The 23,955-nt window shown below is 46.8% G+C and overlaps 1 protein-coding gene across 1 annotated transcript; it reads left to right on the plus strand.

Annotated features, from left to right (window-relative positions):
• Nucleotides 1-859: 859 nt before the first annotated feature.
• Nme9 (NME/NM23 family member 9) lies at nucleotides 860-22,903 on the plus strand. The gene is made up of 11 exons (XM_035444231.1): nucleotides 860-892; nucleotides 5,387-5,444; nucleotides 8,762-8,865; nucleotides 9,603-9,674; nucleotides 11,900-12,016; nucleotides 13,339-13,414; nucleotides 16,193-16,275; nucleotides 16,640-16,732; nucleotides 17,883-18,037; nucleotides 19,036-19,172; nucleotides 22,655-22,903. Exons 1-11 carry the CDS (start codon nucleotides 860-862, stop codon nucleotides 22,702-22,704), a joined length of 978 nt encoding a protein of 325 aa, XP_035300122.1. The 3' UTR covers nucleotides 22,705-22,903.
• Nucleotides 22,904-23,955: the final 1,052 nt, after the last annotated feature.

The following is a 23,955-nucleotide window of genomic DNA, read 5'->3' on the forward strand; positions in this document are numbered from 1 at the left end:
TCAGCCACACTCAGCCATCTCTCTCTCTCTCTCTCTCTCTCTCTCTCTCTCTCTCTCTCTCTCCTCTCTCTCCTCCCCCCTCTCTCTCTCCCCTCCCCCCTCTCTCTCTCTCTTTAAATGGTACACATCAGACTTTTGATGTGTTTGGATTAATACCCACTATTTGAACCTGTTGGGGATATGTGAATTTGACTTCCATAGTTAACTTTGAATTTGCAATTATTTGTAGACTTAAAGACGACTCTCAAATTCCTGAAAAGCCATCTCCGGCGTGGTACTCCCCCAAGGATGTTATGGATAGATGAAAAACTGTACACCATCTCTTGGCAGGCGAGTAGGATGGAGGCGGGAATCGAGCTGCACAGAGGACGGAAGGGTGGGATCTTTACCTTAGTGCCTCTTGAACCTGACATTCCCCCGAGCCAATGAGAGCTCGCCACTGGCAGCGGTGGGCTGGGTGCTGGGTTGCTAGGACAACCATCGCGAAGACGCTGAGAGTCAAGTTGGAGACTTCCTGGCCTTGTCCAGGCCCCGGTATCTGGTATCTATACTGTTTGCAGAGGCTGTTTCCCAGTAGCTCATGGGGACTTGTAGGGACAACGGGACCCTCTTCACCGGCTCCAATTCTTCAGTGGACACTATAATGTGACAAACTGCCGGTGTTGCCTGCAGGCGCCCTTGGGCTCCTGGCGATCCCCTGGGCCCCGGGAGGAGGAAGGGACGAGGGAGGGAGGGCGAGAGTGTGTGTCTGTGTCTCTGTGCGTTTTGCATCAGTACACTGATTTACCGGCTCTTTAAAAGAGACTTGCTGGTTTGACAGAGGTTGTGGGCAGCTGACGTTTGGTTTCTTTGCAGAGCCATGAGCAGCAGGAAGAAGGAAATGGCCCTGCAGGTAAGCCTCTAGGGGCGCTGGCTCCCAGCACTTGGTCGGAGACGGTGCTGTGGGTGTGGGTGCAGTATAAAGATGACTTCCTACTTGTTAGCAGTATGCGACCGTGTTCTGGAGCCCAAGTGCCCTATCCTTCTGTTTTAAAGTAGAAATAAATATCTGGAGGACCTAGTATGCAACCTTACATATAAATATATACCCGACCAAGGCAGAGCTCTTAATGGGGCTTTGCAACCATAAGATGCAAATGGGCATTAACATAAAACCACAGATATGAGAGAAGATGAAACATCCTAATCCCCAAGCTTATTTTCTGTTGAATAATAATCGAGGAAATGCACAGTGTACATACCTGTATCTATAGATAGATAGATAGATGTTCTTTGGATCTGGGCATGCATATATGTACTCTGTGATGACCGGTTTCCCTGTACTGTTTTGTTCAAACAGTAAGGCTTGAGATGTGTTGTGTGATGAGCATTTGCTTTGTAGATTGTTTTTCTTCATTTGCACACAGGACAAGCCAGCTCTCTGCTTCTCCTTTCCTTCTCTGCCCCGCCCCCCTTGTTTTTGAAACAGGGTCCCTTTATTTAGCTCACCTGTGAGTGAGGCTGTGTAAATATCCAAAGGGTCATGAGGCCTTGACATCCTAGGACTCCAGTGGGGGGGGGTCTGCTGAGGTAGATTCTCAGTGCCTGGTTCCCCCGTTATTGCTGTGCAAACCATTTCCTCAGCCTCTTTGAGCCCTGTACAGAAGGAGGGCAGGTAACACATAAACTGCAAAGTTACAAGTTACAGTGATGAGACTCCGGACGGTTCCAGGCCAACCTGCATACTCTTGGTGTGACTCACAACAGCCTGTGGGCTTCTTAGTTCACCTTTTAATGTCCTTTATCCCCTGTGGAGGATGGGGGGATGACTTTTGCTAGTGGTGTTTTATACTATACTATTCATCAGAGTTAAACACAACCCAGTACTCAAAGTGCTTCCATCTGCTGAGGGAGGGCAGGGGGGAGAGGGAAGGAGGGAAGGAGGAAAGGAGGAAGGGAGGGAGGTAGGTAGGTAGGGAGGGAGGGAGGGAGGGAGAGAGAAAGAGAGAGAGAGAGAGATAGAGAGAGAGAGAGAGAATGAATCGTTCTCTACCCACTCTCTGAAATGCATGCATTGTCCAAGAACTCTAACCAACCAGGAATCCTATCTTCTCTCTGTCTTCAGGGTTCTTTCTGATACAGAAATCACTTGACATCAAGGAATAATCTGGTCAAAAGATGCCAGGTAGTCTGTTCATTCTCTCCAAATGCAGGCCATGGGGGAGCTTCAAGTATTTTCCATGCTCATATACCCTACAACCAGGGATAAGATAGTTCATCTGGTCCTAGGGCTGGTATGGCTCACTCCATAAAGGGGACCAAGAGGTAGAGAGGTGCCAATGACATCAGTTAAACCTCTGGGTGACAGGGCTCTTTTGTCTTGTCCTTCCTGTCAACTTGCTTCAGGGCAGTAGCTCTGGGGCCAGGATGTTATCAGTCCAACTCTCACTTAAGGATTCAAAAGATATTTTCTCTCTTGTGTACCCCCCCCTCTCTCTCACACACACACACACACATTCTCTCTCTCTCTCTCTCTCTCTCTCTCTCTCTCTCTCTCTCTCTCTCTCTCACACACACAGAGAACTCCCTTGAAAATAGAGACCCGTTTTCTGTACACATTATATAGTTTCCTGTCATAATTGGTGGATAATACATCATAACACAGATCTTTATGTATTTTTTATCAACAACAAGTTGTAGGGGGCTGGAGAGATGGCTCAGCGGTTAAGAGCACTAGTTACTCTTCCAGAAGACCTGGGTTCAATTCTCAGCACCCAAATAATAGCTCACAGCTTTCTGTAACTCTACTTTCAGGGGATCCTCAGCTTCTGCCCCCCTCAGGCACCAGGCATGCAAGTGGTACACAGACATACTTACAAGAAAACACCCATACACATAAAATAAATACATCTTTAAAAAAAAAACTTTAAAAAAGAACAAGTTGTAATTTTTCTCTTTGCTGCAACAAAGTGCTGGACAGAAACATCTCAAGAGAGAAGTTTATTTGGGCTCACTGTACGGGGGATAGTCCATCATGGCAGATAAGAACAGCAGCTAGTGGCTCCATCCTTGGCACTGAGGACTTGCAACATGGCTAGTTACCTCTGGGTCGACGGGAAACCAAGATAGGTCTGGATGTGAGCGCTGAGCTATTGAACCCTTAATGCTTATCCAGACTGGCTTATTGTGCCAGCTGTGCCCCAAGTTGTAAAGGCTCCAGAACCTGCTACAATGCCACCACTGGCTTGAGACCAAGAGTTCAAAAACAGGAGCCTAGGGAGAGGCATCTCACTGTGAAACTGTAATACTCCCTATAGAAACATTTTAATTAGAAGGAACAGGAAAATCATTGTCTAACAGAGGAGCCTGGTTGACCTCCATGAATGGTCAGTGAGTGTTCGCTCCAAATGGGCAGGTGGAAACTATGTATCTCCTGATTGGCCATAATGAGGGCAAATCTCTGCAGTTTCTCTAACACTCCAAACCAACCCAGGGATACACCACAAGAGTAAAACTGAGGACACTGAGGGTCAGCCCACAGAGTAACTGGCGAACAGTCTCCAAAGAGTCAAGTGATGGAAATAAAACAGCTGATGAGCAATCCCATATACAAAAGAAGTTTGACAGAAACCTTGGAGCATGATTCTGGTGTATGTATGTGTGTGTGGTGCATGGGAGTTAGGGTGTGCCTGCATGCGAGCACACACCTATACCGGTACCCATGTCTGCCAGAGGTTGATGTTAGGAGGTCTTTCTCAGTTGCTTCTCTACCTTATGAAATAGGGTCTGTCCCTGAACCTGGATCTCCCCATTTCAGCAACAAGGACTGGCCAGTGACCTCCCGGGATCTTCCTGTCTCTATTTGCAGAAGCACACCACCATCCCCCACTTTTTATATAGGTGCCAAGGACCCAAATTTAGGTCTTCATATTTGTGCAGTGAGCATTTTACTGAACCATCTCCCCAGCTCCCCTGTCAGCATTCAGGGGTGATGATGGGATGTCAGATTGACAATTTATTTTCAGGTAATCAAAAAGTACTCCCAAATATTCTTTATACCATATTTACTTTTTTTAAAAGAAAGATTTATTTATGAGTGCTCTGTCTGTATGTACACTCGCATGCCAAAGAGGCCATCAGATCTCATTATAGATGATTGTGAGCCACCATGTGCTTTGCTAGGAATTGAACTCAGGACCTGTGGGAGAGCAGTGGTGCTGAGCCATCTTTCCAGTCCCTGTACTGTACTTTCAAGTACATGTTATTTTTTATATAATTTTGAAAATACTTTAAAATAAAGATGTATTTTGTATATATTATAAAAGAGTGGAGAGGGATAATATTCATTTCCATCTTGTGTTTTATATCTAATATATACCAGAACTCTTTATAAATATGAAAAATGTGAATGGATGACAAACTAATAATTTCTGATACTGAGTGAACATAAACTACAAAGGGAAACTGGAATGTGGCCCTTCTTGTGTGCAGATTAACAACATAAGACAACCCTATGACTCCTGGACAAATAGCATTTAACATTTTTTAATGTCTAAAAATAGATTTTAGGTTTTTTTCCTGGAGTGTAAGGGGAGAGGAGGGAAAGAAAGAAAGAAAGAAAGAAAGAAAGAAAGAAAGAAAGAAAGGAGGAAAGAAGGAAAGAAAGAAAGGAAGAAAGAAAGAAAGGAAGGAAGAAAGGAAGGAAGGAAGGAAGAAAGAAAGGAGATTGCCAAGAGAAGACAGAACTGCATTTGGAACACAATGCAGAGAGAGGGCTGTAACAGGCTGTAGAGGGAAGTTTCTGTCCCACCCAGTCCTGTAGCCATTTAGTTCCAAATACACAAACAGAGGCTTATATTATTTATAAACTGGCTAATGGCTCAGGCCATTATTGGCTAGCTCTCTCTTAATTATTAACTCATTTCTATTCATCTGTGTACCTCCACGTGGTCTTGCCTGACTTCATGCCCCAGGAGTGTCCTTCCTTTGGGGTTCATGTCCTGGGTGTGTCCCTCATTCTCTCCTCCTCTCGTACTTCCCCTTCTCCTCCCAAGCCTAGATTTCTCCTCCTATTTATTCACCCCCGCCCGCCCTGCCTCTCCTTTCTCCTGCCTAGCTATTGGCCATTTAGCTCTTTATTAGACCAATCAGGTGCCTTAGGCAGACAAAGTGAAACATGCAACATATCTCTACATAATTAAACACACATCCTTATATCGTTAAACAAACGCAGCATAAACAAAAGTAACACACCTTTACACAGTTAAAGTAATATTCTACAGCATAAAGAATGTAACACATCTTTGCCTAGTAAAAATAATATTCTCCAACAGAGAGCAATGGAGAAAAGGAAGTGGCTTCCCACCTCTGCCCTTACTGATGCTGCTTTTGATCCTTCTGGCTGCAGGTCAACATCAGCACCCAGGAGCTTTGGGAGGAAATGCTCGGCTCCAAAGGACTGACTGGTGATTCAAAATGAACCCATGTCCTCTGATCCACTCTCTTCAAAAATCATTCCATAATGCATGGGAAGAAGGGGTTACATTGAGTGGTATTTTCTTTTAAGCCATGTCTCAATCCCCAGTACTGCATAAACCAGGTATGGTGGCACACATCTGTAATCGTAGCATTTTGGAGTTGGATGCAGAATGATCCAAGTTCAAAGTTCATAGCAAGTCTGAGGCTAGCTTGGGCGACCTGTGACTCAGTTTCAAAATGTACAAACAGAAAAAGAACCAGGCAATTTCCTTACGTCTGTGTATGCACAGTAGCCCTGCCTTATCTATGGCTTTGTTCTCCTCTGGTTCAGTTACCTGCATCCTACCATAGTCCCACGGAAAATTCCAAAACTATAAGTTCATAATTTTAAAATTACACACCATTCTGAGAAGTGCTGAAATTTCATGCCGCCCCCCCACCTGGGACACTAGCCAATCTTTTATCCATTGTATCCACACTGTATATACCACCTGCTCATTATTCTCTGAGAAGCTAGTTATAAAACTGTCACCGTCCTGAAGTGCTTGCATTAGCTTTGGTCCTATCCAGCTTCTGTTCTCCATGGTGTCTTGAAACATATCCCCTGAGGATAAGGGCTACCGTTATATTTCATTTAGTTGGACACCAGTAAATTCAGTTCAGTGAATGAGTCGGTACTGTCACATAACGGGGCTCTCATGGTTTAGAGCCAGCCATGGGAAATTTTAATGACTTAGGGCACAAAAGAAGAATGTTTTGGGAGGGAAAATGGGGGTTTCCTGGAACTCCCAGGGATGAGACACCACAGAGAACTGGAAAGAAGCAGGTACTGTACAACCATCGCCCACACCTATTTTCTTTGCATCAGCACCCATTTCTGGTTTACCTGTACAATCATGGGTTAAACACTTACCACCCTCCAGTGTCTGCAGGTCAGTGTTAAGTGCAATCCAGCTGGGTGTCTCTGGCCCCAGAGATTTTCCCAGAGCTCAGTTTGTATGTCACTTGCTTCCGAGCTCTTTTTATGGCTGCTGGTGGACCAGGCTCACTCAGTGGGTGTCACTGGTTGCTGGCCAGAGATGATTTCTTGTCAGCAGTTTCTGCACAAGGCTACTCACATCATGGTAACTTGCTTTCTCCAGAGCTGGGGCAGCGAGGGGGGGGCACAGCTGCAACTTGGCCTTTGGTCAACTTAGTCTTGTGCTTATTAGAAACCTGCCATGAAGTCCAGCCCACTCTCAAGGGCTGGGGCTGACATAATGGTGTGCCAGGCTGGAGTCTTTGAAGTGCCCACCCTCTGCTATCTCTTCTCTAGGTATTCATTCCTCTTCTCTAGATATCTCTGCATACTGTTGTTCTCAGCTCTATACTCATCTATCTACTGATCTCCATGGCCATTCCGTATTCAAGAATGTGCCCTCTCTCAAAAACTTCATGTCTTCCCAGCCCTTTCCTTTACTGTTTCCTGAGGTGTGTCCTGAACTGAGATGTCTATCTGAGCATGTCATGGGGTTTCACACATCTTCATTTTCTCTGTGTTCTTCTACCCCGAGGACAATCATAGTTCTTGTTCCAAGACCCAGCTCAAAAGTGCCTGCCTCTGTGAAATCTTTCCTGATCTCCACTTTCCTCCTCCTGGGGACCTACCTGGGGCTCTGTCAAGCTCCCCACCACATTTCCAGTTTGGCATACCCCATCTGTCACCCCAAACTCTAATGCAACACTATTAGCTTTTTCATCTGGCATCTGTGGCAGATTTGTCCAAGCCCAGAGCCAAATGGATATTATTAAATAATGCTAGTCCCATTGATCCAGTGTGTGTGGGTGAGACTGTTGGCACACTCTCCAGTTGGGGAGATTATGAAACCTTTTTGACGGTGCCAAGACTTAACTGTTGTACCCATGTGTCTGGTCTAAGCAGCTAAATACAGCTCAGGGTGAGACAAAACATGACTCTTTTTTTAAAAACCAACAATGAAAGAACCATCATTCCATAATCTTTTGGAGATTCTGCCATTTGGTGGTGGGCCTGCCAAGCACTCATGTGACCAGGGCTAGTATTTCCTGAGCATTGACTATGCCAGGCATAACACACACACACACACACACACACACACACACACACACACACACACACACACACACACACACGGTGGGGCAGCTGATGAGAGAGAATTGATCTTTCTGGCACCAGTAGAAACTTGTTTCTAAAGCTATCCACACTGGAAGTCTCATCTCTTTCTCGTCTGCCTTCAGATTCACACAGAATTAGGTGCCTCCCAAGTGTCCTCTGTTTTGCTTCCTGTCTGTCAGAGTGAAATCGTTAGGCTCTCCCTCTCCAGTGTTCCCACTCTCTCCCCCTGCACTCATGTGACTACTCAATCTGCCTTTGTCCTCACCACCCCTCCCAGAGCCAAGGAAGAGAGAGAGGATGAGGAGCTGATGGAAGGTATCAATGAGACAGAAGCTGGCAGATGCTGGCCTCAGAGGCATCAGTACAGACACTGCAGGGACTCTATTTTGAGCCTCATTTCTTTCCTTTGGGACTTGCCTTCCTCAGCAGAACTGTTTACAGCATCCTCAGTCTTCAGAGACATGTTCCTTATTTCATCCAAGTGCAGTTTTGCCTGTGGTATGTTGGAATCCAAACATCTGTCAGTTATGAAGGTCTTGTTCTCAAAGAAGCCCCAAACCTTACTCTTAGAATGGATGCCAAAGAGGCTCAAGCCCCCTTCCCTCAAGTCGTCATGGTGTCTTTTTGACCTCTTGTCCCAAGTTTTCTACTAGGTAATGTGAAACCGTGTTTCCTATCAGTGGATAAGAGTCAACAGGATGCTGCCTGGTCGCCTATAGTGAGCTCCTACTTTTGGAGTAGTTTGTATTCCCTTCAGATATTCACTGAGTAACACCACCCTGGTCCATGCCTGATTCCCCCTGCCCCAAGGTAAAGGGATCACCTTAAAACATGTTTCTTCTATCTATACTCACTCCATCTCCTTTTTCCACCCTCTTTTTTTTTTTAAAGATAGGATCTCATGTAAAACACACTCACTTGGAGTTAAGGTTGTTCTTGAACATCTCATCTTCCTGCCTCCAACTCCGAAGTGTTGAGATTATAGTTGTAAGCCACCATACGAAGCTACTTCAGAAATATTTCAGATCCAGAATGTCATGTTGGAATGAGGGATGGTTATGGTTTATGCTCAGTCCTGATCTCTAGGTTGCAGGGGGTGGAGGTGTGAGAGCAGACTGTCTGCAAGGACATGGCTGTCTGCTGAACATTGTCGCTCCTTGGCTCCTACAGTTGTGGACGTCTACCAGGGCTGGTGTGGCCCCTGCAAACCAGTGGTTAGCCTCTTCCAGAAGATGAGGATTGAGGTTGGTTTGGACCTTCTCCATTTTGCTTTGGTAAGATTCCTTCTTAGCAAGAAGTCATACAATAGTGTAAACAAATTAAACATAGAAGAAGCACAGGGCAAGATCTCCAAGCTGCCCCTTTCAAATAGAATGGCACCAGTTGTCACGGTGTCCTGTGGCACCAACCTCAACCACCAAGCTGTACGCCAGGAAGGAACACATGTCACTCAGACGAATTTGCATATCCATCTTGCCTAGTGAGCACTGTTGCCCAAAATGTCACTTTCAGAGCTCAGTGTTGCAAAACTTCTATCCTCTCTGATAAAGGGGATCCTTTAGCAAATGTTTGCTCAAAGTACAAAAATAGGAATTCCATAGAGGTGTGAAAGAGACCCTGCTGACACACTGTGCACTGATGCATTTGAAGGTCCACAGACAGTAAAGACAACAGGGCTTACTTACACTAATCTCTCAGGAGGTCAGACTCCAAGGACCAATGACAGTGAAAGAATACCTGAGGACCTTCACTCCTGTCATTGCCAGTCATGACCATAGGAGGATGTCAGATGGTGGGGTACCCTGGACCAGTCAAGTAGGTGGGGAACCAGAGAAGCTCATCTCCTTCCCACTTGACTCCTCAAGATAATGCCACTGTCATAACTGTCACCAGTATGTTGACAAGGCAGCAGAGTTGGGTTTCATTCAGGAGGTCAACCACGAGGGCATGTGTTGCTGTGACCCTGCTCTGGCTGCACCTGGGGTACTTGCTGACAGCTTGCTTTCTTCAGGTGGAGGCTGACTGTCTTGATGTCCTGGAAAAATACCGAGGGAAGTGTGAGCCAACCTTTCTGTTCTACGCAGTAAGTATCTTGGAGGAAGTAGAATGGTTATAGAGCTTCTTTTATTGTTTTATTAGTAATTAAAGGTTGGGAGTCAGATGTTAGGGTATAAACCTGATAGGTCCACAGAGTAATAGAGATCAGCTGCCCTCCTCTCCACCTTCCTAGATCAAAAAGACCCGTGAATCTTTGCAATCTCCTCCTTATTCCTCTTTGTGTCTCTTTATCTTCCTCTGGGTTGTCCAGAAAACCCTATGGTTTATTCTGGACCGCTGATTGTGGACTCTGCCCATTGAATCAAGGTTTAACTCCATTGGTGGTCTCTAATCGACAATACAAACAAATGTATCCCAACAGTTTGTTGACTACCACTCTGGTGTTCAGTTTAATGCATCAGTTCTCTGTAGCCACCATGAAGCCTCAGCTGAGCTAAGGGGCGAAGCTGTCCCCAACATACCCTCTAGACTGATTCACTAAGTCTACTAAGACGTGAGCATGCATTCCTGCCTGGGGTCCTGTGCAGCTGGAGACAAAAGCTGAAGATCCATGATGGCCACTGGTGGCTGGACAGCCTTCCTAGGTGACTGTGCATGACAAAAGACACACGTCCTAGAATGCACATGACCAGATTGGACACACTAGGTTGCAGCTCTACTCTCAGAGCATAGTTTTTGAGATTTCTCTTCTCGGTCAAGAGAAACTTTCCGGGGATATGAACATATTATAGAGAAGCTGTATATTTGCCTTGATAACTACAGTGTGAAGTGAAAGTGAGGGAGCCTCCTCCTGGGAACCAAAAGGTTCTGTGGTGACAAGTGGCTTGGAAGTCTTCGGATGTGCCATCCATGGCCAGCTCCATGCCCCTTAGAGCCTACTGTTGCATTTCTGACTTCCCAGGTTGTGGCCACCTGCCAGAATCAGGAAGCAACTGGGGGATAGGCTGATGCAGCCTCAGCCCCGCCTTCTCATGGTAGTCAGGGAAACCAGGGTCTGCTCTCCCAGGTCTCTTGACAGCCAGTCTGGATTACTTAGCTCAGCTCGGCTCTTAGCCTCAGCACCTTGAGTGTCACATATTAGAGATTTACTTTAATTATGTGTTACATTTCTTTGTGTGTGTGGGCGTGTGTGTGTGTGTGTGTGTGTGTGTGTGTGTGTGTGTGTATGCTACAGCACTCATGTGAAGGTCAGATGACAGTTGGTTCTCCCTTTCCACCATGTGGGGCTTGGGCATTGAACTCTGATCATCATCTTTGACAGGAAGCATCTTTACCTGCTGGGCCATCTTGCCAGCCCCACTTTAGAAACTTAGGCTAAAATGTCACTTGATCTTTGTCCTTTGGTAGTGAAACCCAGTTTCTGTATGGCTGGGGTTGTGGGGAGAAAGAAACATTTAGCGGGAAGGAGACAGTCACGTCCACCCAGCCTCTCTGGCCATCGGAGCTGTCACAAAACGCAGTCCTTACTAAAGATATCTGATTGCTTGGGCCAATGGTGGTTAAAATATAAATCACAATCACCTGTGGGGATTCAGGCCACAATCTCCAACCCATGGTGGCCCATGAGGGGATGGAGAGAAATAGAAGCAGGGCCATTCTACAGGAGCTGCTCCTTGAACCCTTTTCTCTGTGATACACACGGTGAAACTGAAAGCAAAAACTCAGTTCCACCCTTAGTGTGACCACCACGAAGTCCTCCCTGACTGCCACAGCCAGTACTGGGAATTTGCTCTTCTGCTTCCATGCTGACAAGCTTCAAACACAAAGTCCTCTGTTGTTTTAGCCTAGTTGGGTGTTTGGAGTGACCACTCCACTGAGCTCTCATAGAGGCAGGCAGATCTCATGTCTCTCTCGGGTTAGTGCTTGTATTCTTTGCCTCTGTCTGAGTGCTTGGTACAGTAAGTACTCGATAAATATCTGCCAATAAGCCACATATAAGTCACATTTAGTCACATAGTTTTCTGCGAATTGTTACTAACTGCCAGTTGCCCTGGAAGAAGCACTGACAAGACAGGTGTCAGGAAGAAATGGCAGGTGTCAGGGAGACGTAATCAGAGAGAAATCATTTAAGAACTAAGAGCCAAATTGAGGGCCTCATGGTGGGCTGGGCTCCAGGAAGGGGCAGCAGGTGGAGGATGAGGGCCTAGGGTTGGTGAACCTTGACCTCTGGCTTAGCCTTAGATGTCCTTTTCTCCTGCAATCAATGACCAGCTGTGGAGAGGATTTCACGTAGTCTGTCACACATTCCAGGGAGGAAAACTGGTGGCTGTGGTGAAGGGAGCCAACGCCCCACTGCTTCAGAAGACCATCTTACACCAGCTGGAGGTCGAAAAGAAGGCTCTGGGTAAAGGCAGGGAACGGAACGTGGTGAGTGGAGGTCACTTGTCCACTTGGCAGGCTCCCCAATGTGCTCACATAGAGCCCCTCCCCAGTGAGGAGGCCTTCATGTCCTCCTCATGTCAAGAACACCGGGCCTGTTCTTCACCCAGGCAGTGAGAGAATGCACATTCTGAAGTCACGTTCTTTCCAGAGCCCCTGGAACTCCAGTCTTTTATCCATTTCCCTTTCACTCACAAACAAACTCAGTCATGACTTCAGGGAGGGAGACAAATTTGCAAAACTGAGTAGTGACTTAGCCCATAGCAAAATACTCAAGACAATCGATTTTTAAAAAGTTCATTTTGGCTCACAGCTTAGGCTTCAGTCCACAGACAGTTGAGTCTGTTGATTTTGGGCCAGTGCCGAGGCAGCGTGTGGTGAAGGCTGTTCATCTCAGGGAGACTGGAAAGAATAACCTCCTCCCCAAATCTCCTTCAAGTATGCTCCCCTAGTGATGTTTATGGCCCCACCTCTTCAGGTCCTACCATCTTGCCAAACTAAGGACCATGAGTTTAATGCATGGGCTCTTTGGGGAACACTCAAGCCACAGCAAATGGATAGGAGGATCTTCTCCCAGCCTCATGGTGAAGTTCTCTCCTGGTGACCCCCACACTCAAATCCCTAAAGGATTTTAGATGTGAGCACACACAGGTCATTTCCTGAATTTAGAAACCTAGCTGTCATCACTGTGAGAGACAGGATAAGCATAACTTATGGCTTTGAGAAACTATTTCCATAATAATACAGACTGCACCATCTTCACGGTCAACTGGCAATCTTTAAAAAATCCGTACACCATAGGTATGTGGAGGTGTTTCCAGGCTCTTCGTGCATCAGCCAGGAGCACACTGTTGGGTGTTCACTGTCCAAGCCTTCATACAAAGTTCCAAAGAACACAGTCCCCTCTCTAGAATTCATAGACTCAGGTCATACTTCCATGTCTCTAAAGATCCTAGCCTTGTTTCCCTAAAAAGGAAGATCACACACACATTTTTCATGAGCTGCCTCTAGGAAAATGGTCTGTCCCTTTATTTCTCTGTACTGGGTAGCACATCCCTTGTATTTGAATACCAACTGTCCATTCTTTACCTTAGTCTCTATTTGTGCTCGGTTAAGAGGCAGACTCTGAAGGCTCAAGATCCACCATCCAACTACTAGAAAGGCCCTCATTGCCCAAACACTGGTGACCTTGTCAAGGCTTATGTTCTGCATTTTGAACCTCTGCATTTTGATGCCTTTTCTGCAGACGTTGAAAGTCTTCATAATTTTCATTGGCTAACTCCGTTCTACTCATGATTGATTTGTTCTAGGTTACTGATGAGGTTCTTTCTGGTGCAGCCAAGTGTCTTCCCCATGAAAAGGATGGTGGTGAAGATGGGGACATAGGTGAGTGCAGAGACAATGAGCAAGGTGAATTCTGATTTGATGCTCACCCTAAACAAGTGAGTCACCAGGCTACTGAGACATCTCAGTTCTGGAAAGCTGACCATGAGCGTTCTGTCTTCAACACTTGGCTTCAAACAAATGGGATCTCCCTTCTGCCCTTTGGTGGCATCAGGGGTACATTTGGCAGCTGTCAGATGATACTCAAATATGACTTCGATGGCAATCATTGGACGGATCCTTCTAGAAACTTCAGTAATAATGGAGAAGAGAGCAATGAGTTCTGTCTGACCTGGAGAGTTCAAATTTCACTGTCAGCCTCTTTCTGAAACTCCAGGAGCGGTCCCCTCTCCACGGCCTGCCTTCCTCTGCTCACAGCCCCACCCTCTCTCCCTCATTCTCCAGCTGTCACCACAGGTTTCATATGCACTGCTTTGTGCCTCTTCCAGAGCCTTCCTAGGAGAAGAGTAGCCTGGCTGTGTGTGAGGACCAGAGAGCTACACAGGCTGCTGCCAAGAAGGTGTCTTGTGTTAGCAACCAAGATGCCAGGGAACCTGGACAGGATGCCAGTGAACCAGACTGGATGCCAAGGAACCAGGGCAGGGTGCAGCTGACAGGAGGAAGCTTTAAAATTAACATCACATAATACTCGTGTTTTTTTTTTTTTTTTTTCTTCTGGGTGCTCAGTGAGGACTGTTGAAGTCTGACAGGCAGGAAGCATGACTTAGGAAAGCCAGGAAACCATGGAGAAGACAGTCTGTGAATTGGCTCTCATAGGAAATATTCTTTCTGTATTGTTGCCTCTTCCCTCCTCTGTCATATCCTCCGCAGTCAAGCCTCTTTGACCCGGAAAACCACATGGAACTCTTTCTCTCCCTGAGGCTAAGATTTGTGAACTTTGTCCACATCTCGGGGCCACCCCTCCCCTTCACTCCTGCTGATGTGGTGTGGCCTGGCTCTGATACCACTGTGCTGCCACAGGCCACCACAGTCTCTTCCTGCCGAGAAGGAAGGATGATACTCATGGTGTTGTTGTGCCCTCCTTCTCAATGCCCCCACCCTGTGTGTGTGTGTGTTTATCTGGAGAGGGGACCTAGGCATGCATGCATGCTAACCAGTCTCTCTGAGCTCCAGCTCACGTTCCTACCATCTGACTTCTGAAATAACGTTTTTTTTTGTATTTCTCTGTCCTCTTTTCCTGGGCTTCCCCTTTGGGCTGCAGCTGGGAGATGAGGCCTGCAAGGGCCTCGTCTCTTCTCTCTCTATGCTTAAGTGTTCTCATGAGCCCACCAGTTCATCACAGAACCAATCATAACAGTACTCTAATGTCAAGTGTTCACAGTCTATCAGAAATAGTAACCATAGAAACATTAGCAGGTGGCTGCTTAGTGTCACATACACTGTGCAAGGCAGCCTTTCTGTCGCCAAATGAAATACCTGGGAATAATCACCTTATATAGGCAAGATGTCTCTTTTGGCTCAGAGTTTTGGAGCTTTCAGCCCATAATCAGTTGGTCCTGATGCTTTGGGGCCCATGGTGAGTAGCATAGGGCAGGAGCACTTGGTAGAGCAGGTATCCAACCACAAGGAGGGGAAGGAGCTGGAGCACGAGACCCTCTGCAAGAGCAGAAGCCCTGTGCCTGACCACCATAGGTCCCAGCTTTCAATGTTTCAGCCACCTCCCAACAGGCCACAGACTGGGGACCAAACAAACCTTTAGCATCTGGGCCCATAGGAGACATTTGTCCAATGGATGACATATACCTATTTAGTAAGACTTTACAGATATTCCCAGTAGAAACCCTCCTTAGAGGCACAAGAGATATAAAAGTTGAGAAGTAGGAACTAGATAGTGGGAGATGTTGATTTGGCAGAGAATGCAGATAACTTACCAAGGCCAAACACATGTAACTAGGAACCCAGTAGAGATAGGGTCCAGGGCTGGACAAAGCTTTCCCTACAGTTTCCCAGAGCTTGGACCTAAGCGGCCTCTGATCATTAGGGTTGATTTCCAGCACAGCCAAATTAAAGCTAAAACCAAAACGAAATAAAATAGCTCAAGCTGCTCTATCTGACTTTCTCATGGGGAAGTTGAAGCAAGGCAGGGGGGCCTTTCTGCCACTTGGCAAGAGAGGCAAAAAGCAGAGGGGGCTGGGAGAGAGGCTGGGTGGTTAAGAGCACTGGCTGCTCTTCCAGAAGACTCAGCTTCGATTCCCAGCACCCTCGTGGCAGTTAACAACTGTCTGGAACTCCAGTCCCAGCGGATCCAATGCCGTCTTCTGGCCTCCATGGGTACTGTATGCCCGTGGTACACAGGCATACATGTAGGCAAAGCATCCCTACACATAAATTTATTTTGCAGAAGCAAAGGAGTCAGGAGAGTGAGAAGAGAGCAAGGCAGACAGTAATTAAAGCTGAGACCCATAAGAGGGGGTGAGGAAGGCATGAGGGTGTCACCTCTAGTCTTGTGTTCCTTGCTCCAGGCAACTCATTCAGTCGTCCCAAGTTTCTGTTCCTGAACCATCTTTCGGAAATGTCCACCCCTATGTGTCCCCAGACCAGAGTGCAGAAGTCAGTCTCTGTCCCTCTAAGGCTAGGGTTCCTGGCTGTGGTCTGGTGTCAGATTGGTGCCATTTGCTACAGTCTGAGGTACAGCCTAGAGGTCAGAGGTTGGAACCTGGCACTCAGTGTGATGGTGCCTGTACTGAAACAACACTGTTCCTACAAATGACCTCCTGAGAGCCTCAAGCATCTGACAGCACCCCCTCTGGCTCATTTCAGTGTCATTGGAGAAGACCTGTACATTAGCCATCATTAAGCCAGATGCAGTGGCCCATGGAAAGGCTGATGAGATCATCATGAAGGTAGGAGATACAAGACTTACATGTTCTCGGGTCCCCCCTGTGGTGGATACACAGGGATGGGGGAGGTGGCATCTGTGATGTACTGGGGAAAGAAGGCTTCTGATGAGTTATAACTCAAACTTATCCCAGGTTGTGATGATATTAGATTATTAGATCTGGGGGCAGGTGCTGGAGGCAGGTCTAAGGACCTTCACTGTTTCTAATGTTTGCCCATCTTTATTTTTTAATCTTTCCATTAAGATCACTGTGAATGTGGGCTTTAATCACATTTGCAGAACACACACCTATATGTATACGCATACACACACATACATACATATATGGTGTGTGTGTGTGTGTGTGTGTGTGTGTGTGTATTCTGCAGATCCAGGAAGCAGGATTTGACATTCTGTCAAATGAAGAGAGAACCCTGACAGAGGCAGAAATGCAAATGTTCTATCAACACAGAGCCGGGGAGGTCAGCTCATCTGCTCCAATTGGTCCATCTAACTCTCTCGTTCCTCCTCTTCCAACATTATGCTGATAGGTTTATAGGAGTTGGGGGAGCAATGTGAAGAACAAGAATATGAACAGCAAGTGGGTGGGTAATGAATTCCACTCAGAATATGATTAAAGCCTGTACAGCTCAAGTACAATGTCTGCAAGGAAAACAGTTTAACTGTAAGTAATGGAGTAAAATCATCTATTAGGAGGATGCTCCATAACTCTCAGAATTCATGAAGAAGTTTAATAAGAGGACTTGGAGAGAAGAGAAGCCAAGAAAGTTCTAGGGCCCACAGGAGCTAAGGCAATAGGCAAACCACTCAAGACATCACCAGCGGCCACTTTAGTCTACATGCTGTTTCTGCTTGCTTCTGCTTATGACTTGCCTACTTGGGGAGTAGGGCCGACCACTTAGGTCATAGCACCACTTCCTAAGTCAGGGGTGTGATGGCTACTAAGCATCATGGCTGTGAAATGAGAAACAAATGAAAGGGAGATCTTCCCCCAAAGGAAACCCAGGACACTGTCATAGAGGGAGAAAGGGGGGGGGGGAGGAATCCCATCTACACTGTGTCCTTGGAGATCCAACACCCATATATTTCATGTAGCAGCAGTTCTAATAGGTCTTAATAATGAAAGCCTGGAGTCAGACACTGGGGAAAATGCTGAGATATCAGAAAGATGAAGGAGCAAAACCACAGTCACTTTACCTACTCAATTTCACAGCTGAAATGAGACTGAACTCCTGTATCTTCCTGCATTATCACTTCCTCTCTCAGCCCAGCCATATCACTTCCTGTCTGTACAGACCTCCAGACCTCTGTGGTTAACTAGTGACTAGATCCACCCTCTGACCTTATTTGTTAGAGTACAAACAAGATATCACCACACATATCCATACATATAATGCTTTTAGCAGGCCGCTATCCACCTGGTTCACCTTCCTGTGGTCCTGGGGTGTGGCTGGCCGCCACCATCACAGCAGGCAGACATGGCTGTGTGTCCATGACTATACAAGGCTGCTTATAACTCCCTTCCAGTCTGTGGGTAGTCAGGGTTCACTGGCTTCCTTCAGCTATCAGTAACCCCTGCCCTAGGTCACCGTTTCTCTTCCCTGTGCCTAGGAGGCATTTGAGAAGCTAGTCCATCACATGTGCAGTGGACCCAGCCACCTCCTGATCCTCACCAAGACCGAGGGCACCGAGGATGTAGTCACTGCTTGGCGAACCTTCCTGGGGCCTTGTGACCCCAATGAGGCCAGGAAGGAGCACCCTGAAAGGTGACACCAGCTGTAGTCCCTTCATCCACCTCAAGTTGACACTTCATTTGGTGTTTGGTTTGGAGTTGTGGGTGATGCTGTCAGCTCTCTGGTAGCCAGGAAGTCCCTTTCTATACATATGGGGCGTCCCAGCCTTTGCTGATCACTCCCACCAGGATGCACCCCCCTTCTAAAGGCTGCTGCTGAGTTTGGCCCACAGTCACTGACCTCAGGACCCAGACAAGCCTGCCAAGTCAAAGGTTCAGCATGGCCTGTATGGTAGACTCAACTCCCACAGCCCACTGGAGTCAGCTTCCTGTTCGGCACACCTACCAGGACCTGCGTAGCCTGCTCTGTGACTCAGTGAGCAGCTTAGCCTGGAGTCACAGTGCCAAATCCATGGGTCCTGGCCTTTCAGATGACAGACCCATGGACAGACAACAGGAAAGAACTTAGCTAAAAGCTAAAGCCCTAGAGCTGTACCTTGCAGATATAAGGGGCAAGGGCATCTACCTGAGGCTAAGTAAAGCAGCTGAGGGCTCGGACCTCAGGTCACCACTTAATGGGTCTATCCTTGGCTTTAGTTCCGTAGACTGTAGAGTGGGGATAACCATGATCAAGGGGTTCAGAGGCATTTAGAGCTGTGCTCAGCACATAGGTCCTACCTAGCTAGCACTGCCAGTGTTACAGTTCTTATCAAAATTAGTCATTAGGGACCTTGTGTTGCAACGAGAGCACATCTGATTCCAAAATTAGTCACAACGTACCACATGGTGCTGACCCTAGGCAGTGACCCAACACAGTGGGAATTATCTCCCTCTGGGCAGAGGTGAAATACAGCTAGATCCTGTGTGTAATGCCCCTGGTCAGCAGTTGCTGGCATGGCTGCTGTTCTCGGATTCTCTACAAAGAACAAGCACCCTGATGCTTACTGGTAGCTGGTGGTCCTGCTCTAGACAGCAAAGCATTTCTTTTCAAGTGAAGCAATTGTTTCTTTTCCATTGTACCAATGCTCCCAGTCTCCGGGCTCAGTATGGCACAGAAATGCCCTTTAATGCTGTGCACGGAAGCCGGGACAGAGAAGATGCCAACAGAGAGCTGGCCCTGCTCTTCCCCAGCTTCAAGTTTTCCAGCAAAGACAAGGAAGCCCCACAAGGTAAGTTGTTAAGGCAGATTTCTTTATTAAATCTGAGGTGAAAGCCATTTACAATTATGTGTGTGTGAAACTGACAGCTCGCCTCCTAATTAGCAAATAAAATTCTGTTCTGAGACCCAGGTTGCATGTAACTGGTGTCAGCAATAAATCATTTGGTTTATTCATCGAGCATTAGGGCAGCTTACCGCATTGGGCTTTCTGCTTATTGTGGAGTTCTAGATCCACTGTAAAGACACTTTGCCTTTCTTTCTGCAAATCATGAGGAAAATCTCTTAAAACAAATCAAAAATCTATTTTTATAACTCCACATATGCATGCGTTGCATATTGATCTCTTTCATCTCCCACCACCTCCCCTCCCTGACAAATTTCTCTAGTGTGCGTTCTTGTCTGTTCATTTTGTATTCTGATGCACCAGGATTAGCCAGGATCACCTGTATGACCAAGGGTTTGAAGATAGCTGTTAGTGAATGCCTTGGAGAACCCAGAGAGAGTGCATTACACTAAAGACAGTGATTCCCCTTTTCTTAGGATCCATTGACAGTCACGAGTTTAAAGGTAAAGGGTGGGACCTCATGAGGGCCCCAAGCAGGTAATGACAATTGACTTAATGATTACAGCCATTTTTGAGTCTAGGGAATGATGTTTGGTGGCCCTTCACTCTGCCTTCTGGTCCTGTCTTTCACAAGGTTCTCTGAGCATTAGAGGGGGCAGTATGTGACTTACTTCAGACTGGGCCCACATCTGCCACTCATTTTTCTGCATTCTAGGCAGCCATGAGTCTTTATTTACTACTGTCCATTGTCAGGAGAGGCTTCTCTAATCAAGGATGGGTCTCAGCACTGGTATTCAGAAGACAATTACTAATATTCAGTTGAGTTAACCCTGAGAAATATGTTCCAAACACTGGCTTACTCCTCCCATACCTGGGTTGTTAGCTAGGCTACCAGGCACTGGGCCCATCTTGGAGAGAATCCTGAATCCATGCAGATGGCACTTGGTTATCCTACCAACACCGTGTATCCAATGCCCATCCCACACTCTCATTTCCCTAATCCCCAAGGCCTCCTTCCCTGCCTGAACCTTCCCACCCACACTTCCTCCCCACGTTCTTCTTAATTACGCTCTACTATATGCCTTTCCTTAAGTTCTTACCTCACATCGCCTTGCTCCCTCGCTTGCGCAGTCCATTGAGGAGCTGACACTATGCTCCTCGTGTTCGAGAGCATGTGACATTTGTCCATTTGGGTCAGGGTTACCTTACTTAGAATATCCCCCCCCCATTTCCCTGAAAATTTCGTTTTTCTTTATAGCTGAGTAATATCCTACTGTGAATGTACAAACCTTGATTATTTAACATCGTTACTTCTATTTCTTAGCCCTGTGAATAGGGCAGCAGTGAACAAGACCATTATCCCTGTCATACGGCATAGAGTCCTTTGGGCATGTGTTCAGAGTGATTGAGATATATTGTAGGGGAAGCTGTAGCCACGCCTACTTAGGGGCTGGCTACAGGTGTGCCTGACCACGCTTGTGAGGGCGTGGTCAGGGTGACGTAGTGTGACTGCGTTTTTCGCTTTCGGTTTTCTCTTTTGGGCTTGTGTACAGACCGCTGCCACGCCGTCTGGCTAGGTCGCTCTGTAAGTAAGGCTTTTCCCTATTAAATACCCTTATATTTCTACCTGACTCCGTATTGGTAATTTCTCACTATATCTATATTTGAGAACCTTTAGGCATGTGCTCAAGAGTGGTATATGAATTTGTAAACCCCCCAGATTGGTTTCCAGAGTGGCCACAGAAGTTATTCCCATCAACAGTGTACAAAGGTTGCCCTTTCCACACATCTGCACCAGTTTTTGTTGCTGGTCTTCTTGATAATTGCCATTCTGTTGGTGTGTGAGGTGGGATCTTAGAGTAGTTTTCATCTGCATTTTCCTTAATGGCTAAGGTTGCCCAACACCTTTCAAGTGTTTTAATCATAGGTAAAATTTTAATAGCTTTAAAGGCTGCAATTAGAAGGGTTCCTTCTGGAGCTGACTATGGCCTTGGATCCCTCAGCCAACAGTAGAGTAGGCTATGAAGACTGTCTTTCCCTCCATGGGAAGCACTCACAAGGCCTGGCAAAGTTGGGCCAAGCCATTATCTTCTCCAGATCTGGGTGGAAAACCAAAATCTAGGTGCACAGAACATTAATTCTGCACCAGTGGAAGAATTGAGTCCCGCAAGTACCGAGGCTACAATGAGGTGAAAGGGGTAGGAAATGAAGAGTCTAGGAAAATCCCAAGGATGTAAAGGTTAGTTTATCAAGAGGAGGCAAGCCAGGGGTGGCATATGCCTTTAATGACAGCACTCTGGAGACAGAGGCAGGCAGATCTGAGTTCGAGGCCAGCCTAGTCTACACAGTGAGTTTGAGAACAGCCAGGGCTACACAGAGAAACCCTGTCTAAAGAAACCAAAAACATTAAAAAACAAAACAAAACAAAAAACCCAAACCTCCTCCTCCTCCACCACAAAAAAACCAACCAACCAAAACAAAACCAACCAACCAAAACAAAACAAAACATCAATCAGGAGAGAGGAGTTTCACAGAGAGCTGAAGTGTGCATCACTTGTGTGTTTGGATTTTGTATACCTCATGTTTGGCATGCTTATGGTATCAATGTCTAAAGCTCATGTCAGGACAGGTGGGATGGGAGCTGAGGAACACATTAAGTAGACCAATTTAGGGATTCAGGAAACCCTGGGGAGTGTGGCTCTGTGGGGATAAGAGACCCAAGTTCACACAACCAAGCACTGGACAGTCCTGCCAGTGCCAGCCTCCCTCAGAGTCCATGATGCATTTTCATCCATTTGGGGGCATGACTGGAGGCATGAAGGTCAACTTGGGGCCAACATGGGGTGCGTGGAAGTGAACTGGCTAGAAACAACTGCCTAGGGGTCCAAAATTTGGGATCTGACATCTTGGCCTCAGCTCATGCAGCAAGAGTGATAATTCTAGAAGGATCTGAGTCCAGATCACACTTAGCTCCTGTGAAGCGGCCTCACTGGGAAGAGCAGGCACTGACACTTGCCCAGCACTTTTCCCATTACAGGCTCTGGAGACAGATCCCAGCCCCACTATTCATCAGCTAAACAGCTATGGAAAGTTACCTGTGCTGGGTCCATGTCTTCATGTGTGAAATGTAGACAGTGATAGGCCCATTAAAACCCAAACTAATAATGACAAATCACCATCTTCCTCACAGATCTGTTGTGACAATGAAAGGAGACAGGATGTAAAGGCCTAGCCTGTGACTGACCTACCTGAACCGTTCATTTAAAATTCTGTATTCGTCTCTCCTAACACACTCATTAGGAACCCCATGGCTATCTGGCCTGTTGACACATTCCAGATGTGTCTTTTTTTGGGGGGTGGGTGGCAGGAGTTCAGGGCCATGGCTATTTCAGCAGTCTTATAGAACAATGTCACCCCCCTACCCCCAGGTCCTGAGCCTCAAAGAGTGGTGAGCCCCATGGACACCCTTTGCATCTGAGTGTATCTGAGGACGGGACACTACTGTCTTCTGCCAGGGTTGAGGCCACAAGAGGAGCCATCAATATGCTCATGTCTGCACAGAAGGACCTTCAGAGGACGATTTCAGAGAACCAGTGTTGTTGGTTCAGCCCTATTTTGTAGACAATGAAAATAACTGTCTATACTTCCCTGCCTTATTAAACAGTCTACCAAACCTACACTGGCCTCTTACTGTACTCTGCTGAGGCACCATGTCACCTCAGAGGTCACCGGATCTCCCCAACAATAAATCTACTGCTTTGAGCCTAGCTCCGTACCTTAAAGAGATATGTATTTTGTGTGGGGTTGTGTGTGTATGTTCACACGTGTGGGGGTGTGTGTGTGTGGGTTGGGGCACAAGTCAGAAGACAACTTAAGGGAGTCAATTATCTCCCACCATGTGGGTCCTGGGTATCTAAAGGCCATCAGACATGGCAGCAGGTACTTAACTTGCTGGGCCATCCACCTCAGCAGCCCCAACTTTGTAACTTGAGATTTGAAATTAGCTCCATAGGTATGACACTGCCACATACTGACACAGGGCAGGCATGAACAGGCTTCGGTAGTGCCCATGTTACATGGCTATTCAAGTCACAAGAGCAGGCACTAACCCTGCAGTTCACTGCACATCAAGGCCTGCTCCTAAAACAGTGCCACTACACATGGCTAATTTAATACTTTCCTCCCCAATTTCTTTGGCTTCTGATTGGGCTAAAGTCCAGTTTTAAGAGCTGATCGTGTACGTGCTCCTGTGGGGCCAGGCAGCCCCTGTTTTCACTGAGTTGCTGCCTCAGCTGCCCCTTCTTCCTCTGAGAGCTGTGAGATTTTAGTAAGAAGTACCTTAGAACCCTGTGATATTACCATATACACGGTCACCCCTATGACCACCTCTTTCGGGCATTATTTGTGCCCTGGCCACGCCCAGGTGCACACTCCTCTGAGGAGAGGCTTTGCTCTTCCACCATGAGGAAAATGCCAGCACTTTCTTTTGCTGGTCTTCTCTAGAGAAGTTCACTCCAGTGATGTCAGGCTCTGAGCAGGCAGTTTGCTCTCAGAAGCCAGCTCTTCACTAGGGTACTACATCTTCTGTTTGCCTAACCTAAGGACTCTGGTGAGCACTGTGCGGGCTCAGAAAAGGATGGGCCGGGCTGCCTGAAGGTAGAAAAGAAGGTATGAGACATGCTGGGGGGCTACATGACCTGAAGTCACCTTTGATGTGCACCCCATGATA

The sequence above is a fragment of the Cricetulus griseus genome, chromosome 4 (genome assembly GCF_003668045.3).
Source record: "Cricetulus griseus strain 17A/GY chromosome 4, alternate assembly CriGri-PICRH-1.0, whole genome shotgun sequence".
Taxonomy (NCBI): domain Eukaryota; kingdom Metazoa; phylum Chordata; class Mammalia; order Rodentia; family Cricetidae; genus Cricetulus; species Cricetulus griseus.

What these genes read in the sequence shown, in the direction of transcription:
- Nme9 (XM_035444231.1), top strand. Translation starts at nt 860, where the DNA reads ATGAGCAGCAGGAAGAAGGAAATGGCCCTGCAG. An exon ending in CTGATGAGATCATCATGAAG is followed by an intron (nt 16,276 to 16,639) that starts GTAGGAGATACA and finishes TGTATTCTGCAG; the next exon opens with ATCCAGGAAGCAGGATTTGA. An exon ending in AGACAAGGAAGCCCCACAAG is followed by an intron (nt 19,173 to 22,654) that starts GTAAGTTGTTAA and finishes CCCTACCCCCAG; the next exon opens with GTCCTGAGCCTCAAAGAGTG.